At 37.7% G+C, this 13,585-nt stretch overlaps 1 protein-coding gene across 1 annotated transcript in view; it reads right to left on the bottom strand.

Annotated features, from left to right (window-relative positions):
- Positions 1-13,585, bottom strand: part of TMEM266 (transmembrane protein 266) — a 795,902-nt gene that overhangs the window by 87,406 nt on the left and 694,911 nt on the right. The window contains exon 8 of the mRNA XM_044077485.1: positions 11,681-11,882. Coding sequence (XP_043933420.1) covers positions 11,681-11,882 — 202 coding nt within the window. The remainder of the gene's footprint in view (positions 1-11,680; positions 11,883-13,585) is intronic.

Below are 13,585 nucleotides of genomic sequence, written 5' to 3'. Positions count from 1 at the left end.
ATCAGATACTAACATTTACAAAAATCAAGTTTAAATAGTCATGTTTAAGCATGATTAATATCAACTGGTCTCTCCATCTTAAAATTTAAAGGAACAGTAGTTAAAATAGCATTGTGAACATAATATGCATTTTCCTGTTATTTAAAACTGCCTTATTTAACAAGCAAATGAATACATTTATCACAGCAGCAATATGGTAAAAATCATATACGAAAATTGTGTAAAAATGTAAAGAGTCTCCTCATTTATCTAACCTTACATTATAAACATTTTCAAGTGAAAAATTAATAAGTAAAACATAATTTCTATAATGTTGTTACTACAGTATTTCATCTCATTAAGCTTCTCAGTTTTAAAGAGCATGTGACAGAACACATGCTCAGTCCTGGAAAGCTATAAGCTTTGAGACGAATTTGCCAGAGCAATTCCAACTTTTCTAATAATTCGGATTACTGTCCACTTGATCAACTATCCAGAATTTAAATGCATGTTCTGGATATTGTTCTATATACTTTGCTAAAGCATTGTGCAGTCTGTGTTTATTAATGCAATATATATGTTCGTATATGCGGTCTCTCATTCTACGCTCGGTTTTACCGACGTAGAATGAATTACAATTGTGACATTTAGCCACATATACGTTCATTTTGGAGTTGCAATTAACTTTTCTTCTGTTACTCAAACGTGTTGTTTATGTGCAGTGATGCACCTACATGAATGTATTTGCAATAGGGACAACTACCACATTGTTTCATACCTATTGCATATGATTGGATCTTGCACTCACCTTCAAATATATTCTTGAGTGTTCTACCCTTCCTAGTAATGAATCTTGGTTCTGTACCCGATTTGTCCACTATTAGTTTGTCCTCTAACAGAATATTCCAATTTTTTATCAGTATGTTTTTTATGTGATGATAATCAAGGTTAAAAGTAGTAATATAGCTCATTGTGAAATCAGTTTGGTTCGTACCTGTCCCAATGATTGTGTCCTGGACCTAATTTTCCATATCAAGCTGACTACCATTCATAGAATAGTCATTCAACCCAGTAGAATGTTGTATACTCAGAATGGGTATGTACACACCATTAATTCTTTTCTCCACAACTTCTTCTATTAGTTTGTCAGTCAAAGTACTCGGGTATGCTCTTTTTGTGAATAAGTTCTTCAAGAACTGGCACTCACTATGGAAGTCCTCATTTGTAGACACCATTGTGGTAGCCATCACTAATTGGCCCTTTACCATTGATCTTTTTTGGTGGCAAGGGTGTGCACTTGTATAGTGCAAGAATGTGTTTGAATACGATGGTTTCCTATAAATCTTTTTTTGGTATCTCTTTTTAACATAATTTTTGGTAAGTTGGACATCTAAGAATGCTATTTCATTTGGGTCAAAATTATATGTAAACACTAAGAAGTCTGTAGTCTCATTAAAATAATCAATGAGATTTTTTGCCTCTTCATGTTTCCCTTTTATTAGTAAAAAGATGTCATCATGAAGAGGAAAAAAGTCTCACTGATTATTTTAATGACACATTCTTGCACTATACAAGTGCAAACCCTTACCACCAAAAAAAGATTGGTGGTAAAGGGCCAATTAGTGAGGGCTGCCAGAATGGTGTCTACAGATGAAGACTTCCATAGTGAGTGCCAGTTCTTGAAGAAATTATTCACAAAAAGAGCATACCTGAGTACTTTGATTGACAAACTAATAGAAGAAGTTGTGGAGAAAAGAATTAATGGTGTGTACATACCCATTCTGAGCATACAGCACCCTTCTGGGTTGAATGATTATTCTATGAATGGTAGTCAGCTTGATATGGAAAATTAGGTCCAGGACACAATCATTGGGACAGGTACGAACCAAACTGATTTCACAATGAGCTATATTACTACTTTTAACCTTGATTATCATCACATAAAAAACATACTGATACAAAATTGGAATATTCTGTTAGAGGACAAACTAATAGAGGACAAATTGTGTACAGAACCAAGATTCATTACTAGGAAGGGTAGAACCCTCAAGAATATATTTGAAGGTGAGTGCAGGATACAGTCATATGCAATAGGGATACAACAATGTGATAGTTGCCCCTATTGCAAATACATTCATGTAGGTGCATCACTGCACATAAACAACACACATTTGAGTAACAGAAGAAAAGTTAATTGCAACTCCAAAATGAACGTATATGTGGCTAAATGTCAAAATTGTGATTCATTCTACGTCAGTAAAACCGAGCGTAGAATGAGAGACAGCATATACGAACATATATATTGCATTAATAAACACAAACTGGACAATGCTTTAGCAAAGCATATAGAACAATATCCAGAACATGCATTTAAATTCTGGATACTTGATCAAGTGGACAGTAATCCAAGAGGGGGTCCATTCACCTTATTATTAGAAAAGTTGGAATTGCTCTGGCAAATTCATCTCAATGCTTATAACTTTCCAGGACTGAGCATGTGTTCTGTCACATGCTTTTTAAAACTGAAAAGCTCAATGAGATGAAATACTGTAGTAACAACATTATAGAAATTATGTTTTACTTATTAATTTTTCACTTGAAAATGTTTATAATGTAAGGTTAGATAAATGAAGAGACTCTTTACATTTTTACACAATTTTCGTATATGATTTTCACCATATTGCTGCTGTGATAAATGTATTAATTTGCTTGTTAAATAAGGCAGTTTTAAATAACAGGAAAATGCATATTATGTTCACAATGCTATTTTAACTACTGTTCCTTTAAATTTTAAGATGGAAAGACCAGCTGATTTTAATCATGGTTAAACATGGCTATTTAAACTTGATTTTTGTAAATGTTAGTATCTGATGAAGTTCAAAGAAGTATTTGGATGAAAAGCACTTCATTAAACTTTGTGAATTCAGTCTTCAGTGAAGTTGCTAGTTGTTTTTGTTTTAATTTCTCACTTGCTCAGAGTTACATAGACTCAAACCTTGTACCTGGGTTATCAGAGGCAAGAGCCTTAGTTCTCCATACAAACTACCAGACCTCTGCTAACTTCTTTTTTTTTCCCATTTGGTAAATTTTTGAGGATTATAGTCAGGCAATGTCAGTTATTAGAGTTTTGTAGTTTTTGTGGATCATAACATACATGTTGATGCAAAATCTGTTGTTTTAACATTTTAAATGACTTAAAATAGTCTGTTCCTATCTTTCTCTAGTTTTGAAGAGCATCTCTAATTTTTTCCTCATATTTATGCCCTGTCCTTGAGCAAGTCACTTAACCAGATAGTGCTTTACAGCAAATGGAAATTTGGGCTAGGCTCCTTAATGGTCTCCAGGACTGCATGCCTATTAACTATGAACCTGTTGTCATTGTTTGCTAGGAATTCCATATTGCACAGCTGCTCTAGTTCAGGCAATGTTATGGCAATATCACCACTAACAGGCCATTTGTTTAATTCAACATAGGCAATTTATTCTTCAAGGGCAGCAGGTACTATGTTTGTAGATGATGGACTGAAATGCAAAGTTGTTTGCCAATAGCAGCCTCTGCAATAGTAATAGCTCTCTTTACTGTGGAATTATTCAGATGACTGCTATTTTTGGAGAGAGAGTGCATACTGACTTAACATACATTACCAGGTGGTTAATAATTCTCATGCTCTCATAAATACTCTTGTATTTAAACCATGCTACACATGGCTAGAGCTTAAAGCATGATGCTAGTGGTCTTTATATAATTTCATGTAGTTCATCCAAAGCTACTCATAAAGTACATGTAATTTATTTCTTTATTACAGTAAGGGGTGTACACAGTCACTAAAGTGGCTATAGGTTCAGGCAGGGGTAGAGGCCTCTGTGTGGATGAAAGTACATTATGATTTATCTGGTCATATTTAAATACTCTTTAATTTGGCTTTGCAGGCATTTTTGTGTGTGTGTGTGTGTGTGTGTGTGTGTGTGTGTGTGTGTGTGTGTGTGTGTGTGTGTGTGTGAGAGAGAGAGTTAACTGAAGTACTTTGGCTACTGTGTGGTTGTGTGAAACAAATTTGAAATATGTGATTTTGGTCATTAGTATTGTTAATTTTTTGACACAGACATCTGGGAAGGATGCAGTCAACAATGTAACTATAATTACTGTGTTTGGGGGTGTTTGTAGATAAAAAAAGACTCCCCTTCCTGAGCTGATAAAGTTAAAAAGTCATTTGAATGACTAGTATGCATTTGTATGAAACACATTGGAATAATTTACTGTGGCCATTTTTATTGTGATCAGACATGTCATGAGTGTCCGTAACTGCTGAGTATGGATATTATAATGGCAGCTGTTCAAATGGCTTTGTTTTTAGGTGGACATATTCTGAAATAAGTACTTTTCTCAATATTAGTTCATACATTTTGTTGCACTGCTTACTGGAAATTCTTCAAAACTACAAATTTAAATGTATTCCATCAAATGTTGTTATATTAAACAAAAAATGTAATTCAGAACAGGTAGGTGAATCAAAGAAGATATGCATTTATGCATTGTCCTAAGAATATGTGCAGGGGCAGTGGGGTGGGGGGGTGACATGCTTTGAAAACAATGAATGTGAGTTTCAATGCATTTTCAATGAATGGGAGTTTTATGGGGAAAGAAGTTTACTGTTGCTCATGCTAAGTCTGTTTTCAATGTCAGACTGTCTTATTTGGCAAATGGCCATCAATATCTTTGCTATAAAGTTTAAAATAGAAATTTCAAATTGAATTCAAATAAGAAAACGGTATGCACACTGACAGGTTTGAACAGTGTTTATGGTAAGTAGAGGAGAGGGAGACAGAGACAAAGATAAGTAATAGGACACTGGAATGGCTGCTGGGGGTGGGGGCTGGTCCATTACCCTGCCTAGGGCACCATTTGATCATAATCTGACCCTGCATGTGACTATTTTGTGACTGACACATACAAATGCACTCACAAAACAGTGCAGGATTCAAAGGTATAGCCCCCCTCTCCCCATGCACCCTGATACTTGTATACAACTCTGAAATTGCTGTATCTTGGATAAAAGAGGAATCTTTGGGATGCAGTGATTTTGATCATGCAAACCCCCAGTGCTCACACATTAGTGACCCCACGTTACACTGCTGGTCAGTAATGTGTCGGTCACAAGCCAGATACCCAGTACAACTGTTCTCTTTTTTTTGTGATCAGTCAACTACAGAAAAACTATTGGTACTGTTAGGGAAATTTTTTGGTAAAGTGATGTACAGGTATGGGGTTAAGACAGCGGCAAGCTTAGGCTCGGCACACAAAAGTAAAAATCAGACCTCTCAGCTGTCCCTGTTTTGGAGGAATGGTGCAGGCTTGATTTACCCCTTTTCATAATTTTCTGAATCTCCCTAATCAAATATGATTTTTGAATCTGTCTAGTAACAGAAAACCAGGCTACATGACTGTACTAGTGGCATTAATAATATAACTAAAGAGGATACATACCTTACATCTCCCTTTTTCATAATCAAAAGTAAATGACCTTGTGTGGTAAAATTTTGCAATGCTGTTCATTAAAGTCTAAAGATTTTACATTGTCTCTATGTGCATTGTTCTTTGTTTTTTTCATCAGTTTTATCACTCTTTGGATAGTGTGACAAATATATCTACACGCCACAGTTTGGAAACAGTTTACATTAACCCAAAACATAAAAAGCCATTTCCTTTACTATGTGGCAGGGATTTCTCTAAGTTGAGTGATATCTGTAACCACTGCTGTTCTGGTAGAAAGTGATTTTGCTGTGACAGATATGTGAAAGGTGAATTTGATACAAAGAAGGAAAAAGACAGGTGGGTCTACACAGCTATATGGCTTTTCTGATTGCAGCTTCACGTGCTAGGGAGCTTATTGCTTCTCACAATTTCATTTCTCCAAGTGTTTTGAGTGTCTAATACCATGATGGGAATGGACCCCATTCCTAAGTCAGGGTATGATTAGAGCTCATGAAATGAGTAGTACTTCCGTCTTTGATATTAGCTAAGAGCGCTCTTCTCAACACACACAATGTGCCCAGATTTGCGGCCTCCTGTAATTCATATGAGGGTTACATGTATTTGTAGCATATTTAAGAATGAGTGTCATTTTTTTCTTTTAGATTTGTTTCTCCTGTTACTGTTGCAACTCTCTGTGTATCTTTCTTCTACACTGCTTTTGTTTCTTTTCACATATTCTTGCATTTTATGACTGTGTGTGTGTCTCTTATCATAAGACACTGTAATCACTGGTTCATAGGTTCTTAGAAGATTACTAGGCTAATGGCCCAAGAGCCTTTACAAGCCTAGCCAATATAACCCGATTCTACCTAGTATATGGCCCTAGGGGCAGGAAGATGACATGGGTTTATGGCTATGCCTTGAGTATTTTACAGATTTCCCCTATCCATAAGGAACACAGGTGCTATCCCATGTGTGAATTTGTGATTGCTCCATCCATCAGTCCAAATTTCTCTTGTAAAGGGCCAGGAAGGGGCTCTGTTTAATGTAAATAGGAAGCCTGTTCATAAGAAGGGGCAATCTCTGAGACATATATCTGTCTTTCCAGCATGTTTTGTTTGAGTCCCTGACAAGGTTTAGATCATGAGAATGGGTGACCCTCATACTGTTTGTCTTGGGAATATGTAGCATCTCTATCAGGGGTGGATCTGTGAGTGCCTTGCAGGTCAGGCATAGGTCACCTCTTAATAGTTGGTAAGAGCCAGAGTAAAGGGAAAAGGCTTTCAGTCTATCCATGTAGGATAAGTTGTTAACACCCTGTATTTTCTTTGAGAGGAACCTCTGAGGTCACTCCAGCTGTTGTAAGCGTCTGGTCAATTACATTGCCAGTGGAGCATTATACTCAATTATTGGTCTAAGGGCTGATTACAGTGGAACTATAATTTCCCTAAATCTGGATGTCACCTTTAACTTTAGTTTAGGCTACTATCTACTGTCTACCCAGATTCCTCACCTCTGAGTCTACTCATGGGGTGTGTTGTTAATGATGTACTTAGCTGGGGTATGTGATTTCCCAAAGGGCATGATAATGCATTTCTTCACATTTAGTTTCATCCATGGATCTGATACCAATCATTTGCCTGATTTAGACCCTCCTAAAAGATACTTACATCGTTGGGGGATTCAGTGATTGCCCCCAGCTTGCAGTCACAGGCAGACTTTGTCATCCAGAGCCCTTCCACATTGGTCTTGGTGTCCGAGAAGTATATTCCAAACAGAAGGGTCCCAGCACTGAGCCCTGTAGCACAGGAATAGTAACTGGCCTCCTGCTGGAAATGGATTCACCCATTTTAACCTCATGTGCTCTGTCTGTAAGCCAACTGGCTATCCATCTAGTGATATTGTGATTTATGCACAGTTTTGTGAGTTTATTTATAATACCGGAGTGAGGAATTGTAACAAATGCCTTGGCCAGGCCAATGTAGGCAGTATGCACTGTTTTAACCTCATCCATGGCCTTAGTAACTTTTTTAAAGATGTCCTCCAAATTTAGTAGGCATGACCTGCCCTTGACAAAGTGGAATTGGGTCATGTCCAGTGTTTGAAGATTTTCTGTGTTATTATTTATCAGGACCATGATTATTCTTTCCATGGTCTTACAAATGAGACTAGTCAAGCTTATGGATCTGCAATTTCCTGGGTCAGTTGATGGTCCTCCTTTATGCAGAGGGATGATTGTAGCTGTTCTCCACTCTATCGGGATGATGCTGGTCCAGAGGCAGTGATTAAAGAGAGATCCTTTTGGGCCTGATAAGTCCTAATTTAAGGTATTTATGAGGCAACCTGGTATATCGTTGGGCCCCACTGAAGCTGTATTTTTAGCTTTAGAGGGTGCAGTGGCTACCTGTTCATTGGTGATAATTGGTTGGGCAGTGGTGGAGGATATTTCTTGGAGGTGGACTAGGGATGATGGTGAAGTGCAATTTGCGCTGAATTTATCAGCCAGAAGATTTGCTATTTCTTCTGGCTAAATATAAGAGATGCCATCTATAACTGATTCCACACATTGTTGGGTGTTGCCCTTAAGATTGCGGGCATAACTGCAAATACCTTATGGTTATCCTTTGCTTTGGAGGCTATTTTTACCCTAAAGTCTGCTTTCAGAGATTTTATTAATTCCCTGATTGTTTATACTAATGAAGGCCTTATTGCGCTGTTGTTCACATTCCCTCTTACTTCTCAACAGGATTTTCTTATTTTTGTTATATAATCTAGTAATACCAGGTGTTCACCAGTGCAGCTTGTTTTTGTGGTTTGGTCTAGGCTTATTTCAGTCTGGTACTGCCATTTCTATGCAGTTGTCTACATGGTCGTACAGGGCTTTTGTGTACACCTCTGCATAGGCCTCTGTGTCTTCTGGATTTTTGGGCACTTGGAATATAGCTATGCCAACACTTAATAGGAGGTAGTATGCATTAGAAAAGTTCTTAAAGTTTTTTGGGTTCAGTGGGGAGTCCAGTTTTACCTTTATTTCCAGGGAGACCACTTTGTGATGCGATGCTGCTGGTGAGGACATCACACATGAGGAGTGCGACACTCTCCCATATTTGTGAGTACCAGATATAGGATATTTGTTCCCCGAGTTGTAGTGCAGACCAGCTGCTCCAGGGCATTTGAAATTACAAAGCCAAGAATTCTTTGGGACTGCATGTTAGTGGGCATATATGCCTCCCAGTTAATGTAGGGGTAGTTAAAAAACAGTCATGGGTATGGTATTGGGCTGGATGGTGAATGATTCAAGTAACTTCAGGTATAATGTATGAGGTTCCTGGTTCATGGAGGGGGACCTGTACTTACCAAAAATATGGTAATGGATTTTTTCCTGGTTGGTTGGACATGGAGTAGATCAAGCCAGTTATATTGTCTGACCAGCCTTGAGGTGTGCTTATCCTTTATGTAGATAGGTACACCTCCACCTTTTACTCTTTTACGTCTAGTGGGTGAACTAAATGTATGATATGCATTGTAGCCATGCACTGTTGGAGTGCTTTTTGTGGCTTTAAACCATGTTTCAGTACTTGCAGAGAAGTCAGCATCCTCCACAGTGAGGAGAGCTTCTAGGGAGCAGTAATACTTTTAGCTTTCCTGGGCAGCTTTTATTATTTTGGAAGGTTTGACTGTTTGGCAATGTCTAAAATAGCACTACTGGGGTGGATAATGTTTTTGCCAATATCCAAAAGCCTATAGGTGATGAGTGAAGACTGTCCCTGGCAAAGTAGGGTGGCTTGATGACCATGTCGTCCCAGGCTGACAAATTCTGGAGCCCTTCAGAATGACCCCCGTTTGGGTGGAGCAATTTCAGTAAGTAATGCTACTTTTGTCTTTTTCCATAGACCACTATTTCTGGCCTTCTTGTATCTATTTTTGAACTGTTGGTATTGGGTGATCCTATGTGATATAAACTTTTTTATTCCCTATTATTCTTTGGATGCAATTTTGGTTTGTAAAATGTGGTTTAGTTGCACATATTGCCAGTTTGTTTCTGCTGAAGTAAGGTCAGATGTCCCAAAATGTGTGTTTCTGGCTGCAGATGTACACTGACATTTTACCTAATGCTGTCCATGATTTCATTGGGTCTATATTAGAACATCGAAAAGACAAAACTGCAAATGCTCACATGAGTGAAAATGCCGGGAATCGAAAGTGTGATTGTGGGGTCATGTTACAGTGAGGAGTGGGATAATTGCCCTTTCCTCACTGTAGTGCGAACTCGGAGTTGGAATATATAGTTAGCGGGGGTTGTGGGGGAGGCACAGCCCCCCACAATAGCAAGTTAGATTACCGGCATTTTCGCTTATGTGCGCAGTTGCGATTTTGTCTTTTCGGTGTTCTAATATAGACCCGAATTCATCACGGTAAAGGACAGTCAGAATGGAAGATGCCAAGTGACAACAGTGTGAGGAACAGGTCATATTTTCTGCTCACTGTAATAGGTAAACAGAACTTGTTGCAAAAAAGTACTGGGATTATCATCCTAGGTAGAAACCAGAAGTAAGCTGGGAGGTCAATGAACTGTAGCCTGCTCAGTCTATAGGAACCAACCACCATGCAGGAATGTCAGTGGGACAGCCACTAGTAATTCCAGCTGGAAGGAGAACCAGAAGGGCTGATACAGCCATAGGGGATGCACGACCGATGAGATGTAATAAACCTGTCTGCAAAGCACATGACTATAAGATTCCGGTAAGGCAAAATGAAAAAACAACATCAATAAGGAATCCTTACTGATCAGGTTTTACAGTCAGTAACAATGGTGCCAACAAGTATCAGGGTCACAGTACCAGGAGGCCTTTGAGTCTTGGCTCTTCACAAAAAGCATACAAAATAAATAACCATTTCAGTTTGTAAAATGCGAATATTACTGATGTTGGGAGAAGGTGTCACAGGCTTCTCAGAAAACTGTGAACTCACAAATGCTAATATGTAAACACTAAAAGAAATGGTCCTTACCTACTCATGTTATCTAAGAGTCCATTTAAAATATTTTTCTGACACATGCTTATAACTTTTTGGCTCCTTCATAATGCATATGTTTTCAGCTTTATCATATCTTACCACGATGACTATAATTACATCATGATATCTATAATTGCTACTATCTGTGCATCGCTTGGGTAACAGTGTTAAGCTCCCTTTGTGTAAATTACTGTTAAGGTTACCCAATACTACTTATCTGTGTTTGTATTACATTTCACTTTGCTGTAACTAGATTATGACTGAAAAGGAATCTAGTGGTCCTGTTCACCAGCTGTTAAATGAAAGAATGAATGGATTTTAACTTCTTCAGCACCTAAGATCTTTTAACTAACGGGCTGTAGAGAGGATTGTTCTTCTGCAAACCCTGTTATATGGAATTAGAATCAGAATTCTCTGTTGTTATTGCTGATAAGTCTATTAATCTACAATTCTGTGATGTAAATATTTCTTAAAGCTAAACATTGGACCCAGCACTAGTATGGAATCTGCCCCCCCCCCCCCCCGCATTACTTGTGTGAGCATATCCGTTACTGGCCTGAAATAAAATAGCATTTAGTTGCTTAGAAATGAAACGAGTATAAAATATTGCATACTGCAAATATTTAATGCGGAAGCTGTTGTTGGTGAACCTAAAAAAGAACACTAATTAGCCATCTTTAAACAAATGCAAGTTACTCTCTTAAGGTGTTTATACATCCAAACAAAAGGCAGAACTAAGCAGATGCCACAAGCTGAAATTGTTTTTATTCCTAATAATTACGGAACTTCATAAGAAGTAACAAAAACTTCATTTCTAACCTAATTAAATCATGTGATTTTTAAAATTCATTCTCCATTCTGTTGTTCGCTTACTTTGTATGCTTATTCAAAGTGTTGTTTTCATCATTCTGTTTTATGGCATATGTATATTCATGACAATTTATTTTATATGTGTTTTAAACTAGATTTTATTGCATTTGTCAGTCTTTATATATACATGTGGGAATTTCACATTGGTCTGATTTTTATACTGGTGGAATTTTTCTGTAGGGTGTATTTTACATGTTTTAGTTTCAGTTTTGTTTATGAATAATAATCCTAATATTAGGATCAAAAGGATTTAATTCAAATAAATTTATGACATCTGCCTAGGTGGGTGTGTTATTATTCCTCTGAGAGTGGAATTTTTGGTTCTAAGACGTTTATACATACCTTGATCCAGCTGTGAAATAGTGATGTTTTCGGTACGTTCATCATCATCATCACCCAAGTGTGGTATTATCACCTGGTCCACAACTTTGAACCTTCCACAGTCTTTGCTCCACTCAATTGGAACTTGCATTGCAGCTTCTCTCTCAGCACTTAAATCAAGGTCCTGCTGTGCAAGGTGGGCCCGGAGCTGTCTGATTTCAAACTACAAACCAGTGGATATTAAAATCAGTAGCATGAAAACAGAACTCATATCAAATGCTAAATAATAAGAAGAAATAGCTAAAAATAACCACACATAATCGACACTTCAGAGGTTTAACAATCTTATTGCTTTTAGTAAAAAATAAGATAATTCACATCTGCTGAATGTCTGTGACAGATAATCTAGCAATACCAGTAATTAGAAAACTGTAATCCAACTGCAAATATTGTCAGCAAAATCGGTTGCAAACAATGATTTTCTTAATTTCAGCCGCAGGTAGTGCTTCCTGTGTTCATGTGGGTTTCCTCTGGGTGCTCTGGTTTCCTCCCATATTCCAAAGACATGCAGTAGGCGGAGTGGACACTATAAAGTCTTCATAGGTGTAAGTGTGTGTGTGTGTGTGTGTGTGTGTGTGTGTGTGTGTGTGTGTGGTGTGGAAGAATGACTGCGGCAGGGCTAGCCACCTGGGAGTGTAAAAATTGGCCCTAGTGATTGCCACTCTTGAAGTGACACCCTGACCCCATGTGCACAAATGGGGGAAAAGGAGTTGTGGGTAGACTAAGGCAAGTGTGTAATGTGTCTGCATTAACGGCCTTCCAGAGTGTTCAGTGAAATTAGAAACTGCTGTAGTTAAAGGCCATTTTTCATACTATAGTTACAATAATAGGTAATGAACATAATTCACTGTTACTACATATTTCCTATTGGGACCACTGGACTGGTTGTAGGAAAAATCCTTCTTTTATAGATTAACAGTAGTACTGGCCTCAGTGCAGTCCTTGCAAATTTATTGAAATATTATATTGACAAATGACTGTATTCACTGTTATCCATAATTATCATGTACCAAACTAATTTCTATTTACAGAAAGAGTTACAGTACAACTGCATGTAATTAAGAAAGCAATAATGCTCAACAGGGTGTGTGTTAATGCCTGCTCATGGGTGTTCTGAGGCCTCTACACCACTGGAAGGGTATTATTTACAAAATTACATGCACCCTGGAGGACATTTTTATGTTTAGAGAATGGGCTATCTGTTAAATCATTTTGTATTTGTTTGTTTTTTATTAATTACTGTATATACTTTTTAAACATTTTTGATGTAAAATAGTTCCACTGCTAATGTTTCATATTTGTGTAGTATATCTAGCTGCTGTTGGAGGAAGTGTTTTACATCGAGAATATAAGTTTTATAAGTATTTAATGTCTAGAATCTCTCTCCCGTGTTTACACACACACACACACACACACACACACACACACACACACACACACACACACACACACACACACACACACACACACATAAACACAGTCATATACACACCCATGATTTGCTTTAATCTTGCACTCGCTAAACAGCAAAAGCACTGCTTAGCGAGTGTAAAATAATGTCTTGATCAATTTCACTTTCATACATGCACATAGACGTACATACAGATTTTTTTTAATCCACTAAACAGCAAAATCACTGCATAGCGAGTGTAAAATAAGGGCGTTTGTTAGCGCCATTATAGTCAGAGTTCCACGCCAGCTTAGTATGCTGCAGTGAAGCAGTGGACTTGGTTTTCAGTGGGCATTACCTGTGCATTAACACCCTGCTGTAGAACATTTGTTCTGCAATCAGAGTGACAATTTAAAAGCCGCCCATTTTCTAAATGCTCATTACTGTACTCTAAGTTACAGAAAATAAAGGAGACG

This window comes from Protopterus annectens, chromosome 7.part0, assembly GCF_019279795.1.
Source record: "Protopterus annectens isolate FY-2018-M chromosome 7.part0, PAN1.0, whole genome shotgun sequence".
Classification (NCBI taxonomy): domain Eukaryota; kingdom Metazoa; phylum Chordata; order Ceratodontiformes; family Protopteridae; genus Protopterus; species Protopterus annectens.
The sequence above is the reverse complement of the archived record's forward strand: the minus strand, read 5'-3'. Positions and strand labels throughout refer to the sequence as shown.